Below are 17,350 nucleotides of genomic sequence, written 5' to 3'. Positions count from 1 at the left end.
AGGCAAGGTAGGAAGACACTACTAAAGTCTTGTGGATCTATGTACAGCATGCCCACCCAGGTGGGGGCACACAAGCTCAAGCAAGATACCATTAATATCAAAGTACAAAGCAGATCTTTTCAGTAAAGTCTCCCCATTCCCTCCCTTGCAACACAAGCAATCTTTTTAATGATTTCTTATACAATCCTGATGTAGAAAGATACTGACAGGCAGGACAGGACAAACACCCTCTGTGTGGTCATGACAAACCTTAATTTTGAGTTGAATGTAGCTCCCACAGTACACAGAGGTGGGACTCCTCTTGCCTGACTGATGATGCACTCAGCACAGCAGTCTACACCTGTACTAAGTGGGTAGGCACCCTTTAAACTCCATAATCAGCACAGTTGGTGGCGTCTAGGGGACTATCCATTTCATTCTAAATAAGACACCCATAAAGTGTGAGTCATACCCTAAATCTTGATGAAAATGGTGGGAGTGTAGACACTTTGCTGACATGTAGGCATCCTCACTGTAAATGTCTGAAGGGTGGTGAAGTGAATCCAACCACTACCTGTTTTATGTAGTCCTCAGATCACTACCACACAGAGTATTGCTGAAGATCTACAGAGTGACTGTGGGACTTGTTTTTCATATACGCTTAGGACCAAAATGTCTTTATTGATCTTTGACTTGAAATGTCATTGTCATTTTTTTTGAGCTCTTTTGCTTCTCTCATTTCTCCCCACCCAACATGCACACACACACAAACCACATGCACACAGAGAGAAAATTAAAGCTATAGTAGACATCAGCCTGAGGGCTAAGCTAAAATGTTCCTTGCATACAAGGCTGTTATGGAAATAGAAGTGGAAAATTTCAGCGAGTCATCATCAATAACAACCAGCTCACCCTCAGATGTTTCTAAGTTGTTGAAAGCAAGTCTAATAAAAAATAACCCGGAACACTTTTGGACTTGTTGGGAATACTTGTGGGTGTGGCTGTAATATGTTTAATCTATGTGCTAGGGAAACTTCCATAATTTTTTTATGCTGCAACTTTACCAGGACAGATTGATCTTAATTTAGCACAAATTCCATTAAAATTCCAATAAATGTCCACATTTATTATGAACAACAAAAATGCATGATTCTACTATAAGAAAATGCATCTCTGAATTTAACAATGCATCAGCAAATGCACCACTAATGCTAAATGTTTCATCTATAAATTCTCAGATCCAAAGATTCTACAGGGTCTCAAATGGCTGCATCACACATCATTTGCTTTGTAGGTCTGGAAGGGAGCTTTTCTCAGAAAAATGAAGTGTGTTGATAAGAAGACTCAGCAGTCCTCATTTTAAATTCTCCATACGACTTTGTTAGGAATTACACATAGTCAAAGAGATGGAAAAAAAAAATAATACAGTTTAGTGTTTGTGTACATCTTGCTTTCTAAACTCCTTAAATAATAAATAAATAAATAGTGGAGTAAAAGGCAACTGATGTAGAGCCTGCTGATCCCTGCCTCTCTGCATGATCTGTCCCCACCCCTTCCAGTCAGGATAATTCCTGTGCTAAGCCTCTCCTCCTCACCTCCCAATCTCAAAGACTGCAGAAGAGCTGAAGAGCACCTGGAAACTGGATGGACAGCAGGAGGAGCAAAGCTGTCAGCAGAATTGGTTTTCTTCTGTTTAGAGAAATCTAGCTGGTATCTCTGAGCAGAAGCAGCAAGCTGGGCTAAATCAGGATCCTGTACTCCAGGTATGTGATGGCAAACTGGTCCACAAAGACTGACTTGGCAGTAGAAACAGGTTAACTACTTTTAACTGAGTTGAAAGGGAGAAATTTGAAATTGCTAAGCAATTAGATATAGCTCTTTGAAAAGGCTTGAAACATTCAAAAACAAAAAAAAAGGTCCTTTAAAGAGGGACTTTTATTTTGGTTTCAGTAAAAAAAAAGCACAGAGGCAAGTATTAGGAGTGGATAAGGTGAAGATAAAGGTTGTTGACTTTGGGAAATACTGGACTTCATTTTGAATTCTTGCTGCCAGCTGTGGCACAACAGTAGTTCTGAGGACATTGATAACTATTTTATGTCCATCAGTAGCAAGATCACATTAAAGGACCATAATCATTTCTTTTGCCCTTATAGTAATGAATTCCCATTCTTTTCCTTGTTTGGTCCATTGAAGCATTGACATAAATTACTGCTGGAGTTTAAAATGTTATCACTGGAGCCAGGAAAACAGCACAGATGTCACATCTTGGCATCACTAATTCAAGGTCCTGCCAAACACCACAGCACTTTGGGATCACGTGCTTATACTCACTTTCTGAGAAGTCTGGTTTATCCTTAGGATTAACTTTGCCCCTGTTTTACCTGATTGGTTTTTTTAAATACTTTTAGCCCACCTCCCAAATAGGGGTTTGTTTTTTCTCCTTGAAAACTAAGACTCAACAGGATTTAACCTCATGATTTAATGCTCCCTAAAAATGTATAGCTTCTGTCTGCCCTACCATCCAAGGGAGTCCACCTTTGCCTTATTATAATAGTAAATAACTCTCCTCTGTTTTCGCATTAGTTGCACAAAAGGTGAATAGTATCAAGACGCTCAATGAAGAGCAGAACCAATAATGAGAAGAAGAAACTATAAGAAACCCTTCTGTTAATAAGCAGAAGGGCGAGGGCAGACTCGCAAGTATCACCATTTTTTTTTCCCTGTTAACCTAATCAGTTTTTCTCCCACTCCTACTTTTGTGCGAAGCCCTGCATCTCCTCTGTGCTTGAGCTCAGCAATGAGGAGTGGGGTGTAAAGGTGAGATACTGCCTGCTTGGAACTATGCCACAGGGAAAGCAGAAAAAGGAAAAGCATAATGGCTGAAATGAGTGGGAAGAGAGAATGAGGTGAGACAGGACAGGTAGGAAATATCCTGTCTTATTGCTTCGCCACAGTGTGTGTGGAACAAAGCAGGCAGGAACAAACAAAGCTTCTGACTGAACAGGATCCTGTCAAAGACTTCCAAGCAGTGCAGGTGTGGCTGACTATTTACTAACGTTCTCCGCAGCCTGATGCCTGGAGGACAGCCAGCTGGCTAGGCATCAATCATGACAGGCCAAAGAAATGATTTCTGGGATGCAACCAAGAGATAGGCAGTAGGCTGTTTCACAACTATTGCAAAGCTTAATGCGTCCGGAACACTACTTCCTTGAGGGGGACACCATAGGTTGTGCCCTTCTGAACAAAAGGCCTTAGTGGGGTAAGACTGTGGCTGCCATCTCAGAAGCCAGTGATGTCAGCTGTCTTTTGGGAGTGCCTGTGAATTCTCCATGCAGTCTCTCGCACTTCAATGAGCTTGTTCATCTTAGGTTAAAAAAAACCCAGTAGAGGTAGAAGCACTTCTGCATAGACAGACATCTCTCAAGCATGTGCAGGCCTATTTTAGGGGGATCAAGCTAGAAGATACTCTCCCATGCAAGTTACAATTTCCACTTTCACGCAATGCAAAATCAATGGAGGTTTCAGTCCTGAAGACCAGGCTACTTCATGCTTCCTAGAATCAACCATGGCATTTGGATGTTGAGAAAGGTGAGAGAACAATTAACAAATGTAATCGGCTCTCAGTTATCAGCACAGGGGATTACTCATGATGTGAAATCATCCACGTCATGACTTTTTCTGAAGCAGCTTGATTCTAGCAGTGAAGCCACATTCTCCCACTTCCTGTATCTCTACACCATACTATTAGCCAGAGGTTACAGTTGTAAGCAAACATATTTGCTCAAACTCAGTGCTGGCCCTGCCAAATCCGGTGACAGCAGCCCCAGGGTTGGGAGAGGATGAGGAAGAACAATGTCCCTGGACTATACATTGGGAAAGCTGATTATCTTGGGTATAAGGCAGTCTAAATGCATATAAAATTTGGATGCTGTTACTGCACCTCTGTTAATCATATATGCCGGGAAGTGTTGTGTAAGGCACACGGAAGTGGTGATTCTCTGCAGCATTGACTCTTTTCTTCAATCTGTGTGCACCATGATTCCAAATGTATCCGTATTGCCTAGGCAAGATTTCACATTACTCAAGCTAGCTCTCTGTTGCTGTGGTTAATGGAGACCTGAGGAAGGTATACATTTTTAGCAGAATTTACTTCACTTCCATGAAGACTAGAGAGTTTTCTGAAGTACATGTTACAACACAAAAAGAAATACTAGGCTGGTGTAAAATTGATGAAGCAGAGACAGCCATAATGGGGTTTTGTGCTGTGTCACCAAGGGCAGCTTCAAAGCCACCACATGGCTAGGAAATGCTACTATTAACACTGCACCTGGAGATGTGATTGGATTCATTGTATGGCTGCATTATAACACTAGTTTTAGTTACAGGATCACATTCTACTTTTCACACAGAATGTATTCCAAGCTCCTGACACAGAGAGTCAGAACAACTTTTGACTTTAATCTCTCTAGCACAGCTATTGGCTCATTGTCTGTAACTGCTCTTTTTGGAAAAGGGACAAAGGCAAATACTCTTACATATTTTGAATGAGATTTGCATATCTCCTTCTTTGCTTGCTCTGAATTATGTGATGCTTCCAAGGGCATATGAATTCCCATTCTTTTCCTTGTTTGGTCCATTGAAGCATTGACATAAATTACTGCTGGGGTTTAAAATGTTATCACAGAAAAACAGCAGAGATATCACATCATATGCTTTCAAGTGCATATGGGTCCAAGGCATGGGAATCTAATTTACAAATCCTTCCTGCAGTCCCACACCAACTGTGCCTGATACATCGTCTCCCAGAACAGCAGTGATGCTGCTACCAAGACCACAGATTAGTTAGGAAGTGCTGAATGAAGCACTGAACACTGTCCTTTTCTGTAGCAGTTGAGTGTTGTGGTCCTTACCCATCACATAATTCAGAGAAACCACCATGGGACTGCCCATTAGGGCATGCGTGATAGCCCCGTGCATGGACAGAGCGGTATCTGAAGCTGTACTGCTTCACACTAGTGCTGACAGAGTGGCATAGGAGCAAAACAAATACAACATGAGAGTCAGGACCTACATGTGCAGGTTGTTTGCAATTTTATAATTTTGCTTTTGTTATTTCTCTTCATTCTCAGCTTAATAACATGTAATAGAAAGAGCCTATTTAAAGCCTTTGACACGGTCCCGCACAACACCCTTCCCTTTAAACTGGAGAGATATGGATTTAATGGGTGGACGGTAAGGTAGATAAGAAACTGGTTGGATGGTCATATTCAAAGGGTAGTAGTCAATGGCTCAAAGTCCAGATGGAGATCTGTGATGAGTGGTGTCCCTCAGGGGTCCGTACTGGGACCGGTGCTGTTCAATATCTTTATCAATGATATAGACAGCAAGATTGGGTGCACCCTCAGCAAGTTTGCAGATGACACCAAGCTGAGTGGTGCAGTTGCTACACCGAAAGGACGGGATGTTATCCAGAGGGACCTGGACAGACTGGAGAAGTGAGCCTGTGAGAGCCTCATGAGGTTCAACAAGGCCAAGTGTAAGGTCCTGCACCTGAGTTGGGGCAATCCCCGTTTTCAGTACATGATGCGGGATGATGTGATTGAGAGCAGCCCTGCAGAGAAGGACTTGGGGTGCTGGGCGATGAGAAGCTCGACATGAGCCAGCAATGTGTGCTCACAGCCCAGAAGGCCAAACGTGTCCTGGGCTGCATCAAAAGCAACGTGGCCAGCAGGTCGAGGGGTGTGATTCTGCCCCTCTATTCCTCTCTTGTAAGACCTCATCTGGAATACTGTGTCCAGTTCTGGAATCCTCAACATAAGAAGGATATGGAGCTGTCGGAATGGGTCCAGAGGAGGGCTACAAAGATGACTGGAGAGCTGGAGCACCTTCCATATGAGGACACGCTGAGAGAGTTGGGCTTGTTCAGCCTGGAGGAGGGAAGGCTCAGAGGAGACCTTATAGTGACCTTCCAGTACCTGAAGGAGGCCTACAGGAAAGCTATTCATAAAGCCTGTGGGAATAGGACCAGGGAGAACAGGTATAAACTGGAGAGGGGCAGACTTAGACTGGACATTAGGAAGAATTTCTTCACTGTGAGAGCGGTGAGACACTGGAACAGGTTGCCCAGGGAGGTTGTGGCTGCCCCATTCCTGGAGGTGTTCAAGGCCAGGTTGGATGGGGCCTTGGGCAGCCTGATCTAGTGGGAGGTGTCCCTGCCCATGGCAGGGGGGTTGGAACTAGATGATCTTTAAGGTCTCTTCCAACCCAAACTATTCTATGATTCTATGATTCTAAGAGTATTCTGGACTGGAACATTGCTTTTTGGTTTTTTTCCTACTTTATTTCAGGATGTCAAAGTTATTTACAGAATTTATTGAACTACTTTCTGCAGATAATTTTTGCCTTTATCTGCCCTTAATAATTTGTTTTAATAAATTATTTTGACTTTCTTGCTCCTTTTTTTTTTTTTTCCTCCTTTTAGGTTTCCAGATGGCTGAACCCTTCCTATATGATACTGGAGACAGATCTCAATATGGGTGCCTTGGACATGAAGTACAAATTGAGCACATCAAGGCATATGTTTGTAGACCCTCTTTTTACACAGAGAAAGCTGTGATTGTGGTCCATGATGTATTTGGATGGCAATTCTCAGACATGCGATACATAGTCGATTTGATTGCAGGTCATGGATACATGTAAGTCACCGTCTTTCCTATCTGCCTTTCAAACGCGCTGATAGATGACTGGGCCCAAAGCTAAGCATGGCATATGATGTTTGCCATACACATAAGGCAATCAGACTACTTCAGTCTGTGTGAATAAAAATACAGACAGACAAAATCTTCCCACAAGGCCACAAATCTTCCCATGAGACCAGTGTTTCTGCTTATGTGGCAACATGGATGATTGAAATATAAACATTGGTATCTACCTTTAAGTTGTTTAAGCCATTCAGAACTAAACGTTTTGAACAGTTGCTTAACTTTTACTAGCAAAGAGACACGTATGTGTTTATATAGAATCAGAATGGTTGTTTAATCCGTTTACTTTAGTATTAGGTATGTCTAAGGAAATAATGAGAGTTTATTTGTGGTTTTTTTTTTTCATGGAAAGACATACACTTGTAGTTCTGCTGACTGTCAGTATGAATAACCATGAATAACCATGTAGGTGTGTACTCTGGAGTAGCAAAGACTCTAGGAGACTTTTAGGCATCCACAGAATCTCCCAACTTGGATGTGAAAGGTGACTTGTTTCCATGGCTTGCACAGATCCATCTGCCCAGACTTCTTCAAGGGGACAGACCCCTGGAAATCTACTGATCATTGGGCTGACTTTGCTGACTGGATGAAAAATCATGATCCTGTGAAAGTCGACAAGTAAGATGCGTATTTGTATTTGAACTTTAAAAGAAATCCAGCAAATGAAAGGAATTTGCATGAAATGTTAAAAATGGCACATCACAGCAGGGGAAGCTAGCTGCATGCATACACCTGCTTATTCTGGGCAGTTTTCCTGTGTTTCTGTGTTTTCCTGTGTTGGCTGAGATTTGGAAAGGATTACCTGCTCGGTCTATCACTCTGCTTCTTGTCCCAGTCTTGTTTTCCTGGGTCCTTGTCTAACAGTGACCACACAGGTTCCTAGGCAGTGTTTCACAGACAATGAAACACCCAGCACTCTCACCCGTAAGTGCTGATTCTGTCTCCGGTTCCTCAAGATACAGAGGAAAACTCTTCCACAGCTGCTCATGTTATCTTCCAGTTATGACTTGCCCATCCTGCTTTCTGCCTTGTAGATAATGGTAGATGCAGAAGACATTCTCCTGAGCAGCACTAGAGTAAAATTTGCAAGACTGCACAAAACCTAAGATACACGTGATCAACTATACTATTTTTATCAATACGAAATAGAGGCGCTCTCTCTGTAGAGCCTAGCAGGACCTTTAACAATGCTTCACTGATTTATGGGATGAATTACTGTTTGTTCAGCATCTATCACCACAGACTAAATGTTCAGAAGATGATACTGAGGCAGTGACATCCTATTACCCATCTATCATCTTGTAAGCTACACATATTCTTCTGACCCTTTCAAGAGGTACCAGCAGTCATGCAGCCTAACTTCAACATCTCTCAGCAAAACTTTTTGTTGCAGAACTTATATGTTGCAAAACATATAGTTGCAGCAGATGTCTTTTGCCAAAAGACAAATGACTAACACCTCTAAAAAATCGTACTTCAAAGAGTAGAATTAATTAAGACCTCAAGGACATGCCTGTGCATGTTTGAGTGTCCATCTGTAGCTGCCCTAAAGGTCAATGCACCCATGACTTAGTATCCTTCTGAACATACCAAATTTGAGAGAGCTCATCTATTCACAGTGCACGCGCTACAAACCTAGGACAAAATCTCATGCTCATACTGCTTTTTTATGAGCCTAACCAAACCTATGATCACTATACTAATGTGCATAATATTTGAAAATATAATTATTAGTGTAGGCAGTCTGCATTTAAGAATCATTTAGATATTTAAATATTGACACCTAAGGAGTTAGCACTTGAAATAAACCTCAAAACCAATTTGCCTATTTTTTGCATTATACCTCACAAAATACTTGTTTTTTTTAAACATTATAGTTACTGACAGTTTAATTTTGAGTGATCGCTACTTTTAGTATAGTAATATTGCATGAGGGCTTGGTAGGATACTTTAATATTAGTTCATGCTACAGGAATGATATACTCAAGATAAATCTAAATAGGTGGACTCTGTAGAGAGAGTACAGTGAATCTTATCTATTCCTACAATCCATAATGCAAGATATTGTTCTACTTGCAGATATGTCTTGTCTTTAGTTGTCCTGTCCTAGACAAAGTGATTCAATTAAAAATTTGCTTCTTTTGAAAACAAAGGAGCAGGTCATAATTCAGGTAAGTATTTAAGTACCTACACCTGTACTTCTCTAAACTAAGATCCAAGATATTAACTCCCATTCAAGAATAGAAGCCACTGCTCTGGGCTGAAATGTGGGGGCTTTAAGCATTCTCTGTTTTAAATGATTGGGGGTACAGATGCAGAAAAAGTCATGTATCACTTTTAATTTACTGCTTAAATTGTCAAGTATTGATTCTACAAAAGATTTCTTAGTTTACTTTTGTTTATATATCTTAGGGAAGCTGATGTTGTCTTGAAGTATCTAAAGGAACAATGCGGTGCAAAGAAGATTGGTATCGTTGGGTTTTCCTGGGGTGGAATGGCAGTACATCACTTGATGCTGAAAAATCCTCAATTAACCGCTGGGGTGTCCCTCTATGGTAGTGTAGAACATATGTAAACTTACATGGGCTCACATGACTATGCATACTTTTTAAGTCTAGTTATTGCTTTGTAACAATTTCTGCAAATACTCAACTCAAAGATGAGTTGCTGATTTTCATTATCGTTATTTCAGCAATATGCTATATTGTATAAAAATTTAGGAATGCTATAAAACAGAAAAGAATTTTTTCCTTTTACACAGTAATTTTTCTAATCTTTTTTTAGTGCTTGGAGAGTTTGGAAATCTATCTTCCAAATGCTTTTTTCTCCATCTGAATAGAAACTGTCCTGATCTAAAAATTGTACATGACGAGTAAACCTAAATAACAATTTTGTCTTTTAATTTGCCTCTTACCTTGCAAGAACATTAACCTCACTAACTGACTGTTTCTCAAAAACATTATAGGAATAATTAGGGATTCGGAAGAAAGATACAATTTACTAAATCCCACATTTTTCATTTTTGGTGAGAAAGACCATACTATTGCTTATGATCAGGTAAGCTGTTGTACTGGAAATGCTCTTTCTTTTCCCACAGTTCTTTTATCACACACAGAAATTCTAGCTTGTTAGAAACAATTTTCAGATATGAAAAATCAGACAGGCTGGATTGTTTTGCTTCTATTCCACCTTCCCCCATATCTTGCTTAGGTTATCCAAATCTGCTTCTTTTTTTGAGGTGAGAAATGCAGAAAAGACCAGTCATTGGTCTCTGAGTGGCTGGACAAGCAAAGTGTGAAACTGGGAGGGAGATCCAACTAGTATGAGCAAAACGTCTCAAAGGCTTGGATACTACTGATATGGATGAGAGAACAGGTAGTTCAACAACTGATTTGGACACCAAATGGAAAAAAGTAATTTCAGCTTAGTAACTAAACGCCTGATGATGTGTGCCAATGACTAATCGAATTTGGTAAAAGAAGACAAAACAGAAGAGTGGGCATGAATTTAAACCAAGATAATGACAACTTGCGGACTCTGTTTTGACTCTTGGTTGCTCTCTATATTCTGATACAACCCCTGTTGTAAGTGTATCTGAGTGGCTGTATAAATGTATGGGTAGGAAATGGTGCCCTCTTCTGTGCATAATTATTTCTCTTCAGTGACAGGGACAACATATTATTTCTAGCATAGTTTGTTGTATAGGAGTAGAGTCTGGGGAACTATCAGTGTGTTCTGGAAATGCAGAAACCAAACAGTACTTACTTCTAACGGTGTTATTCAGCATGTTGATTTATATTTCAAGTATGTCTTTTCTGCACAGGAAAGCAAGACCTTCGCTGCCTGTCCCCCTTTTTATGGTGAAACTGTCTTTTTCCCAGAAAGACTATTTTCATAAATACATTTTTGTCCATCATGCGTTATACATTGAAACCATACTTTTTTTTTCCTGAAGCTTTCTCTCGAAGCTGGTTGTGCAGAGTGTAAGAAAAATTCCTGCACTTCAAAAAAAAAAAAAAAATCCTCAAATATATTGTTTTCTGCACTGAGCAATTAAGGAATCTGTGGGAAAAAAGTGAACTTGAAATACATTGCAGTGTTGTTTTGAATCTGCGCAATGCGTCAAATTAAGCTTGCACGGGCAAAATAAGTGTTCTCCTATTTTCTGACTTGTTAATGGAAATGAGCACACAATGTGTCTACACATGTATACTGGTAGATGATCATATGATTACTACTCTGTGTGTAAGCATGTGTGTACTTATCATCAAAAGATTTTGTATGAGCAGTATCTTTTTGTTATAAAGTAAACTAAGATATAGCAAGATTAGAATCAGCAAGTTTGCCAAACTTAGAAAAAAACCCATAACATAATCAAAACATGCTTCTTTTACAGATCACCTTATTGGAGGAGAAGTTGAAACAGTACTGTAAAGTTGCATATAAAATTAAAGTTTATCCTGGACAAGTTCATGGATTTGCACAATTGAAGCCAGAAGATATGAAACCTGATGATAAACCTTATATTGAAGAAGCTAGAAAGGATATGATTGATTGGATCAGTATGTTTGTTTGACAAAAGCATGAAGCATCACTAGCCTTCAAGATCAGTGTTCGATTTAATCTGAGAGACGCAAACAGCCAATGGAAATCTATCTAGTTTTGAAAATTGTCACAAACGAAAATAGGAACATTTTAATTTATACTTCTTAATTATTTTTCATAAGATTTGCACAAGATTATGAAGTCAAAGTAGGACTAAAGAATGATTAGTCATTAAAAAGTTGCTTGAATTTATTTTGCTTTGTATTTGCTTCATTATTCTACATTATGACATAAATAGTAATGATATCGTTTATGCATTAGCCTATGCTACTGCATATGACTTTATCCTGACTTTACCTGAGTAGTTTCAGGCTTCATTTTGATATGATGAAATTCTGCTCAGTACAGCAGAATAGCTGAGAAAAGTGCTTCGTAGTTAGCAGCGGCTTGTTTTCCCAAAGACACACAGCTTCGTAAAAATAAGCATTCCGTGGAGAACCTCCTTAGATGAAGCCGATGAGCCGGGTGTTGTAGCTGTGGGACAGCACGTATGGGACACAGCTGCAGGTTGTGTAAAGAGCTTTTGTAGAAGAGCTGTAAGAGCCTACCTGTACTCTTCTCCAAACATGCTGAGCCTGTCAGGGCTGGCACGTGGTGTCTCCAGCCATGCTGGGGATCCAGACTTTCCTGCTGTTCACAGCATGTGGCCACAGGTGCCGTGGCTTCCAGCCTCCCTGATAAATTGGTCTCAGGCTTGGTTTGTCGGCCTTGGTGGTGGTGTATGCCTTAACCTCATCCCTGCTCCTCAGTGTGCAGGTAAGGAGTTCGCAAGCAGTGCATAAACTTTCCTCCAGGCAGGATTCCTCACATCTTTGGAAAGGGAAAGATGGTTTGCCTCTGGAGAAAGAAAGAAGGCTTTGGATGTGCCTAATCTCTAGCTGTTCAGCTCAGCCATGGCTCTAGTCTAGGCGAGATCTGATGCTGCTTGCTGTCACTGATAGCTTTCCAGCACTGCATCAAAAGCGCCGTGTTTAACAGCTTCACAGCCATCCCCGCTTCAGGAAATGACCACAAGATGGGGCCACTCTCCTTCATTGTCGTGAAAGAGACTTTTGGGGTGTTTGCCTCAAAGTACAGTAATCAACACTCTGAACGGTCCCTGTCAAATCCTGCGGTAAAGGTACACCACTGTCAGAGCAAACCTAGCTTCCTAGGGAGAGGGAAGCTGCAGTGACCTGGATGCTGTCTCTGTGTGCAGCAAGGCACGGGATGCTGCACGGTTAAGATAAAATATGGAATGCCACCTCCTCCTTAGGACTCTCTAGTTATTATGAGGGAGACCTGGTTGTAATACAACATTGTCACACCTTACATTTTATTTGCACTACTGAATGTTTATCTCCTGTACGCTACAAAATCAGATTGACCTCGGATATCATTAAAAATTGATAAGCTAATGAGTTGGAAGAAGCATGTTTTGAATCGCACCGTGAGAGTTTTCTGTTTGTGCTTGCTCATCATGAATAAGATCTCTTTTCTCATACGAACAAATATAAATAGATGTATGCTGAGCTGCTTAAGGGAATGTTAGCTGTGACACACAGTATTAGTTCCGAAATACTGAGTTACTCTCCTTGTAATTCTCTGTTATTTAAACTTGATAGGCCAAATACTGCAAAATCACATTAAATCAACTCAACAAACTACAACTCGATTGAGAGAGCACCCACCCTAGGCAACCCAAAGTAATATCACTAAAGAAGAAGCATTCAAAGAATAGCAACTCATAAATCTGAACTTCTGCCATTCAAGCATGAGCAGTGCTCATTGAAGGTGGGAGAAGGTTTTTCTATAGTATGGACTATTACAGAGACTGTTTTTTCTAGTTTTGTGTCTGGCACTCCTGTCACTTGAGGATCTGATCTTGCTGCATGAGAAGAAAAGGAGTTTCCACCTTAATGACATGATGTAGAGGAAGTAGGAAAAGGGTTTATGAGATGTTTCTGAGCAATGGTAAGAACAAACAGAGGGATGAAGGAGAAGACACAGAAGTGTTTCAAACTATTACTATTTTTTGAGTCTCGTTGCCTATTTCTGTGTGATGCTTTAGGTCCAGCCTCACCACTGTGGGTTGGAGAAGAGGACAGATGCTGTTGTGCCATGGCCACAAAATTAGAATTTCACAGATTGGACTCTCTCCCTAAACTGTCTTACAAAATTATTTTACTATTTGTTTTTATTTTATTGAGGGGACTTATGTAATAGCCTAAATCTTGAAACTGGGAAAACAGTGAAAACTTGAAGGGAAAAAGTAGTCAGAAAAGCAGTATGCTGACAGTGGGGTTCTCACAGAAGTAGCAACAAGAGGTTACCAGCTGCCAGCCTGTGAGGAGGAGCTGTACAATCACATGAGAGGAAAAGTTATGATGCACAGTGTGTGGGGATGTCACATGGAAATGTGGTTATCATGTGCTGGATTGCTCCAGGCACAAAGCCAGGAATGGTGGACTGACATAAACCATTCTTCTGGCCTTGCAGCGCTCCTGCGTTATGCTGACTGACCTAGAATTCATGAATATTTATGGCAACCGGAGAGGGCTGATGTGAGGGGCGTGTTTACAATAAACGCTTCTAACCTTATAGTGTCAAGTGGGTATTACTAGATATCTGCAGGAGCTATGGGGACTACCTGATTTTTTTGACCTATAATCACAGTTGTTGCTGCAAGTAAATTATATTACTGTTTGTCATTTTTGCTTTCCTGCAGATTCCTAGATGGCTAATGAATCAAGGCCCTGCCCATGTGGTACTGGAGACAAGTTTGACTATGAAGGTTGTTGGCAAGAAGTGCAAGTTGAGCACATCAAGGCATATGTTTGCAAACGACCTGCCAGCACAAAGCTCTGATTGTGATTCATGATCAATTTGGATGGCAACTCCCAAAACCCAGATAAACGGCTGATATGCTTGTGGCTAGTGGATACATGTAAGAAATCTTTTCTTCTCCGAGAAAACCCACTGTTCATGTTTTCTAGCTGTAATTTACAACTGTTATTCCTATACATGAGAAGACACTATTACCAGGGCAGTTTGAGTTATACACTTTCATAACACAAAACAACAAAGGAACACTGCTGTGAAATGTGGCAGAATGCAGCATGCTTCCTTCATACTTTGTTGTTTACAGAAGAAATGACTGTATACATAGGACATGTAGGATATTGGAAACATGACGCAGTAAAAAGTGGTTCTGATAAATTTCCCAGCAATGTGAAATGGCTTTATAAAATAGTGTATTCTGAAACAGAAATGTGTATTCTGTTTTTATAAGTCTTTTTAAAACAGCAGGTCATCAGCTGAAATATGTTTGAATGTCATACTTTGAATGTGATATTGAGTATGCACGTTGTACATGTGCATATGAATGACTCACACATGGGGTATTAAATTCAGTCCCTTTCCCCCCTACAAAAATTTCATGCTTATTTTTGGTGCCCTACAGGAGATAAATTCTAAAATGCAGCAACATATTGTAATTACTGGATATGCTGCAAGGTAATCTATTTACAGGATATATTACAAATATTCATATGGGGTTGGGACTTGCCTGCAGTTCCAAAAAGCAAACTTATGCCTAATTCTGTAGTGGTCTGGTTTTGAGAGATGATGCCTTTAATGCTCACAGCCTATGGAGCATGAGGGAAGGCAGATGTCAGCACACAGATGCCACGTGGCCGAGATCTGTTTGTGGAGCTGAAAGAAGCTCTGTGTCTCTGTGAGACAAAGATACTTCCTTTGTGAGGATTAGGGTTTTCTCAAAGACTGGAACAATGAATTGGTCTATAGTCTTTCCTGAGGACTTGACATCCTCTATTCTGCTCTATGACTGAAAGTATGTTTGTCTTGTGACCAAACACAACTATTCTCAACATGAAGCTGGTCGTACCCCTTTGATGCTGTGCAGGAGACTGGAAAACTGCTAGTGTGACAGCGTGTTTCCTTATTACAGTAGGAGTCCACTCAATCAAAAGTGCACAGTGTCTGATGAATTGGTATTTCTCCACACTACCGAACTTCCTGTAATTTCTGCTCATGACTCACGCATGTCATACTTCCTTTTGCAACACCTTCTTTCCCTCCACCTGTAATACTAACACCACAGCGGTCAAGGGAAGAAGGGTGGGGGAAGGGTTGTTCTAGGTAAGAGGAAACCTGAGAGTTTCAGGCAGCAGTGTCTGATTAAAGACAGGCAGCGTGTCTTCCCTGATTGCTTCAAGATGCCACCGAACTGCTGTGCCAGCGTTTGCTGAGAGCAAAATAGCTACATTTTCTCCTAGCACAGTGTGGGATGAGGAGCTGTGAGAGCTGTATTTGGGAGACCACATTAAGACTGATGGCTTGTGATGTCTTATCAGGCTAGTTTGAGTGGGGAAGAACCTGTTCTTCTGCATAGGCTTGGGAAGGTTCACTTTCAAAGCAACACGTAGCCTTTCTGACTGGTACTTATCCAAGGGCTGTGAAATTTTGCTTATACCTTTCCAAACACAAGTATGCCGTAGATATCACTACTTTTTTTCAAAGAAATAATAAAACACAGTAAAAAAAAAAGATGAAAATGCTTGCAGCATACTTGGGTCTGCTTGAGGCCAAAGTGGTCCTGTCAGTTCCTCATGATCATACTGTGTGTCTGAGGAGGGAGAAAGCCAAAGGCATTTACGAAGTGAAAGGCAATAGGAGTTTCCCAGGGATCCCATTGCTTCCCTGTGGAATCGGCTTTGGAGAACACATGACAGCATCTAGGGGTGACCTAGTGATGGCAGCTTCCAAGGTTCCTTTTTGTTTCCTTCTGCATAAGGATGCTGTGTTATCCACTAGTGATTGCACGATCGCAACTCTGCTACTGGTCATGCGACACATATCAGACGAGGTCATCCCTAGCCAGGGTTTGGGCATCCCTGTGATGCAGCAACTCTTTAGGACTGAGTGGACTCCTACTGTACTTCCTTTTCTCCAGACACAAATTATATCTGCAGTAAAACACTCCTCCCTTTCTTCCCACATGTTTTCCCTTCACTTGTTCTTTGCTGACCTCAGTCCATCAGGTGGGATTTTTTTTTTTCCTAGCTCACAAATAAGACACATGATGTGCTCTGCAGTAACCAATTATTTTATGTAATTGTCTTTTTTTAAATGGAACCCATTGATGATGGATTTATGTTAAATGGTATTATATTGTAGCAAAATCTAGAACTGTTGTAATTAGAACCTAGTTTGATCATCTTTTACAAGATAATCTATTGCTTTACTGCATATAGTTTTAAATTAGGTGCTCAGAAGAGGTAACATTCTAGTGATAAAACTATATTTTCTGGATTTGTAACACCAACTGTCTTTTGTGGTTTAATCATTTAAAAGCCTATATAGATACCTGTGTTTTCTAAAGCTCACAGGCATTTTTGTATAATAGTTAGCAATTGTATTTAAACACATTACTTTCTCAAGAAAAAGAAATCAAAACAAAATTATGCCCAGACAGAAACTTTTCATGTTATGAAGAGCCAAAAAAAATCTCAGTGTTTGATTAATTAATTCAATTTTGATTTTTTTGTATGTGTGTGGAGAGAGGAATGGATGTATTCAGGGCCCTGAATACAGATTCAGCATGCAGCCTCTTCTTCTCACTGTAAAGAATTTTTAAGACCAAGTTTGTTGTGATTTTAACTTGTAGTGTGTTGGCTGCCTTGTGAAAAAGTCCTGACTTTGGACAACATGAGGCAAGAGTCCTCTGCTAACATCTTAGTTATGAAGAAATTCTGATGGTTCCAGTCCTGTCCAGCTGTGGTGTAACTGCATTCCTTTTCCTGCATTTTAGGATAGCTGACTGATTGCTGAATTGTGTTTAGTGTTGGTATTTTCTTATCACTCAGATTTCCTGGATGCATATCAGCCCATTTATATTGGAATGTCCTTTAGTTTCCCTAACTCATCATTTTCTTCTAGTAATGGAGTCCATAATACCTATTTTAGATTTCCCTTGCAGATTTTGAAACAGACTTTACTGAAGT

The 17,350-nt window shown here is 40.5% G+C and overlaps 1 protein-coding gene across 1 annotated transcript; it reads left to right on the top strand.

Moving 5' to 3' along the window:
* Nucleotides 1–1,544: 1,544 nt before the first annotated feature.
* LOC104067547 (carboxymethylenebutenolidase homolog) lies at nucleotides 1,545–12,960 on the top strand. Its single transcript, XM_009570301.2, has 6 exons — nucleotides 1,545–1,742; nucleotides 6,461–6,674; nucleotides 7,251–7,358; nucleotides 9,153–9,295; nucleotides 9,706–9,797; nucleotides 11,137–12,960. The coding sequence occupies exons 2-6, from the start codon at nucleotides 6,469–6,471 to the stop codon at nucleotides 11,314–11,316; spliced, it is 729 nt and encodes a 242-aa protein (XP_009568596.1). The 5' UTR covers nucleotides 1,545–1,742; nucleotides 6,461–6,468; the 3' UTR covers nucleotides 11,317–12,960.
* The last annotated feature ends 4,390 nt before the right edge of the window (nucleotides 12,961–17,350 follow it).

Source organism: Cuculus canorus, chromosome 2, assembly GCF_017976375.1.
Source record: "Cuculus canorus isolate bCucCan1 chromosome 2, bCucCan1.pri, whole genome shotgun sequence".
Lineage (NCBI taxonomy): Eukaryota > Metazoa > Chordata > Aves > Cuculiformes > Cuculidae > Cuculus > Cuculus canorus.
This window is presented reverse-complemented; position numbering and strand designations above follow the sequence as displayed.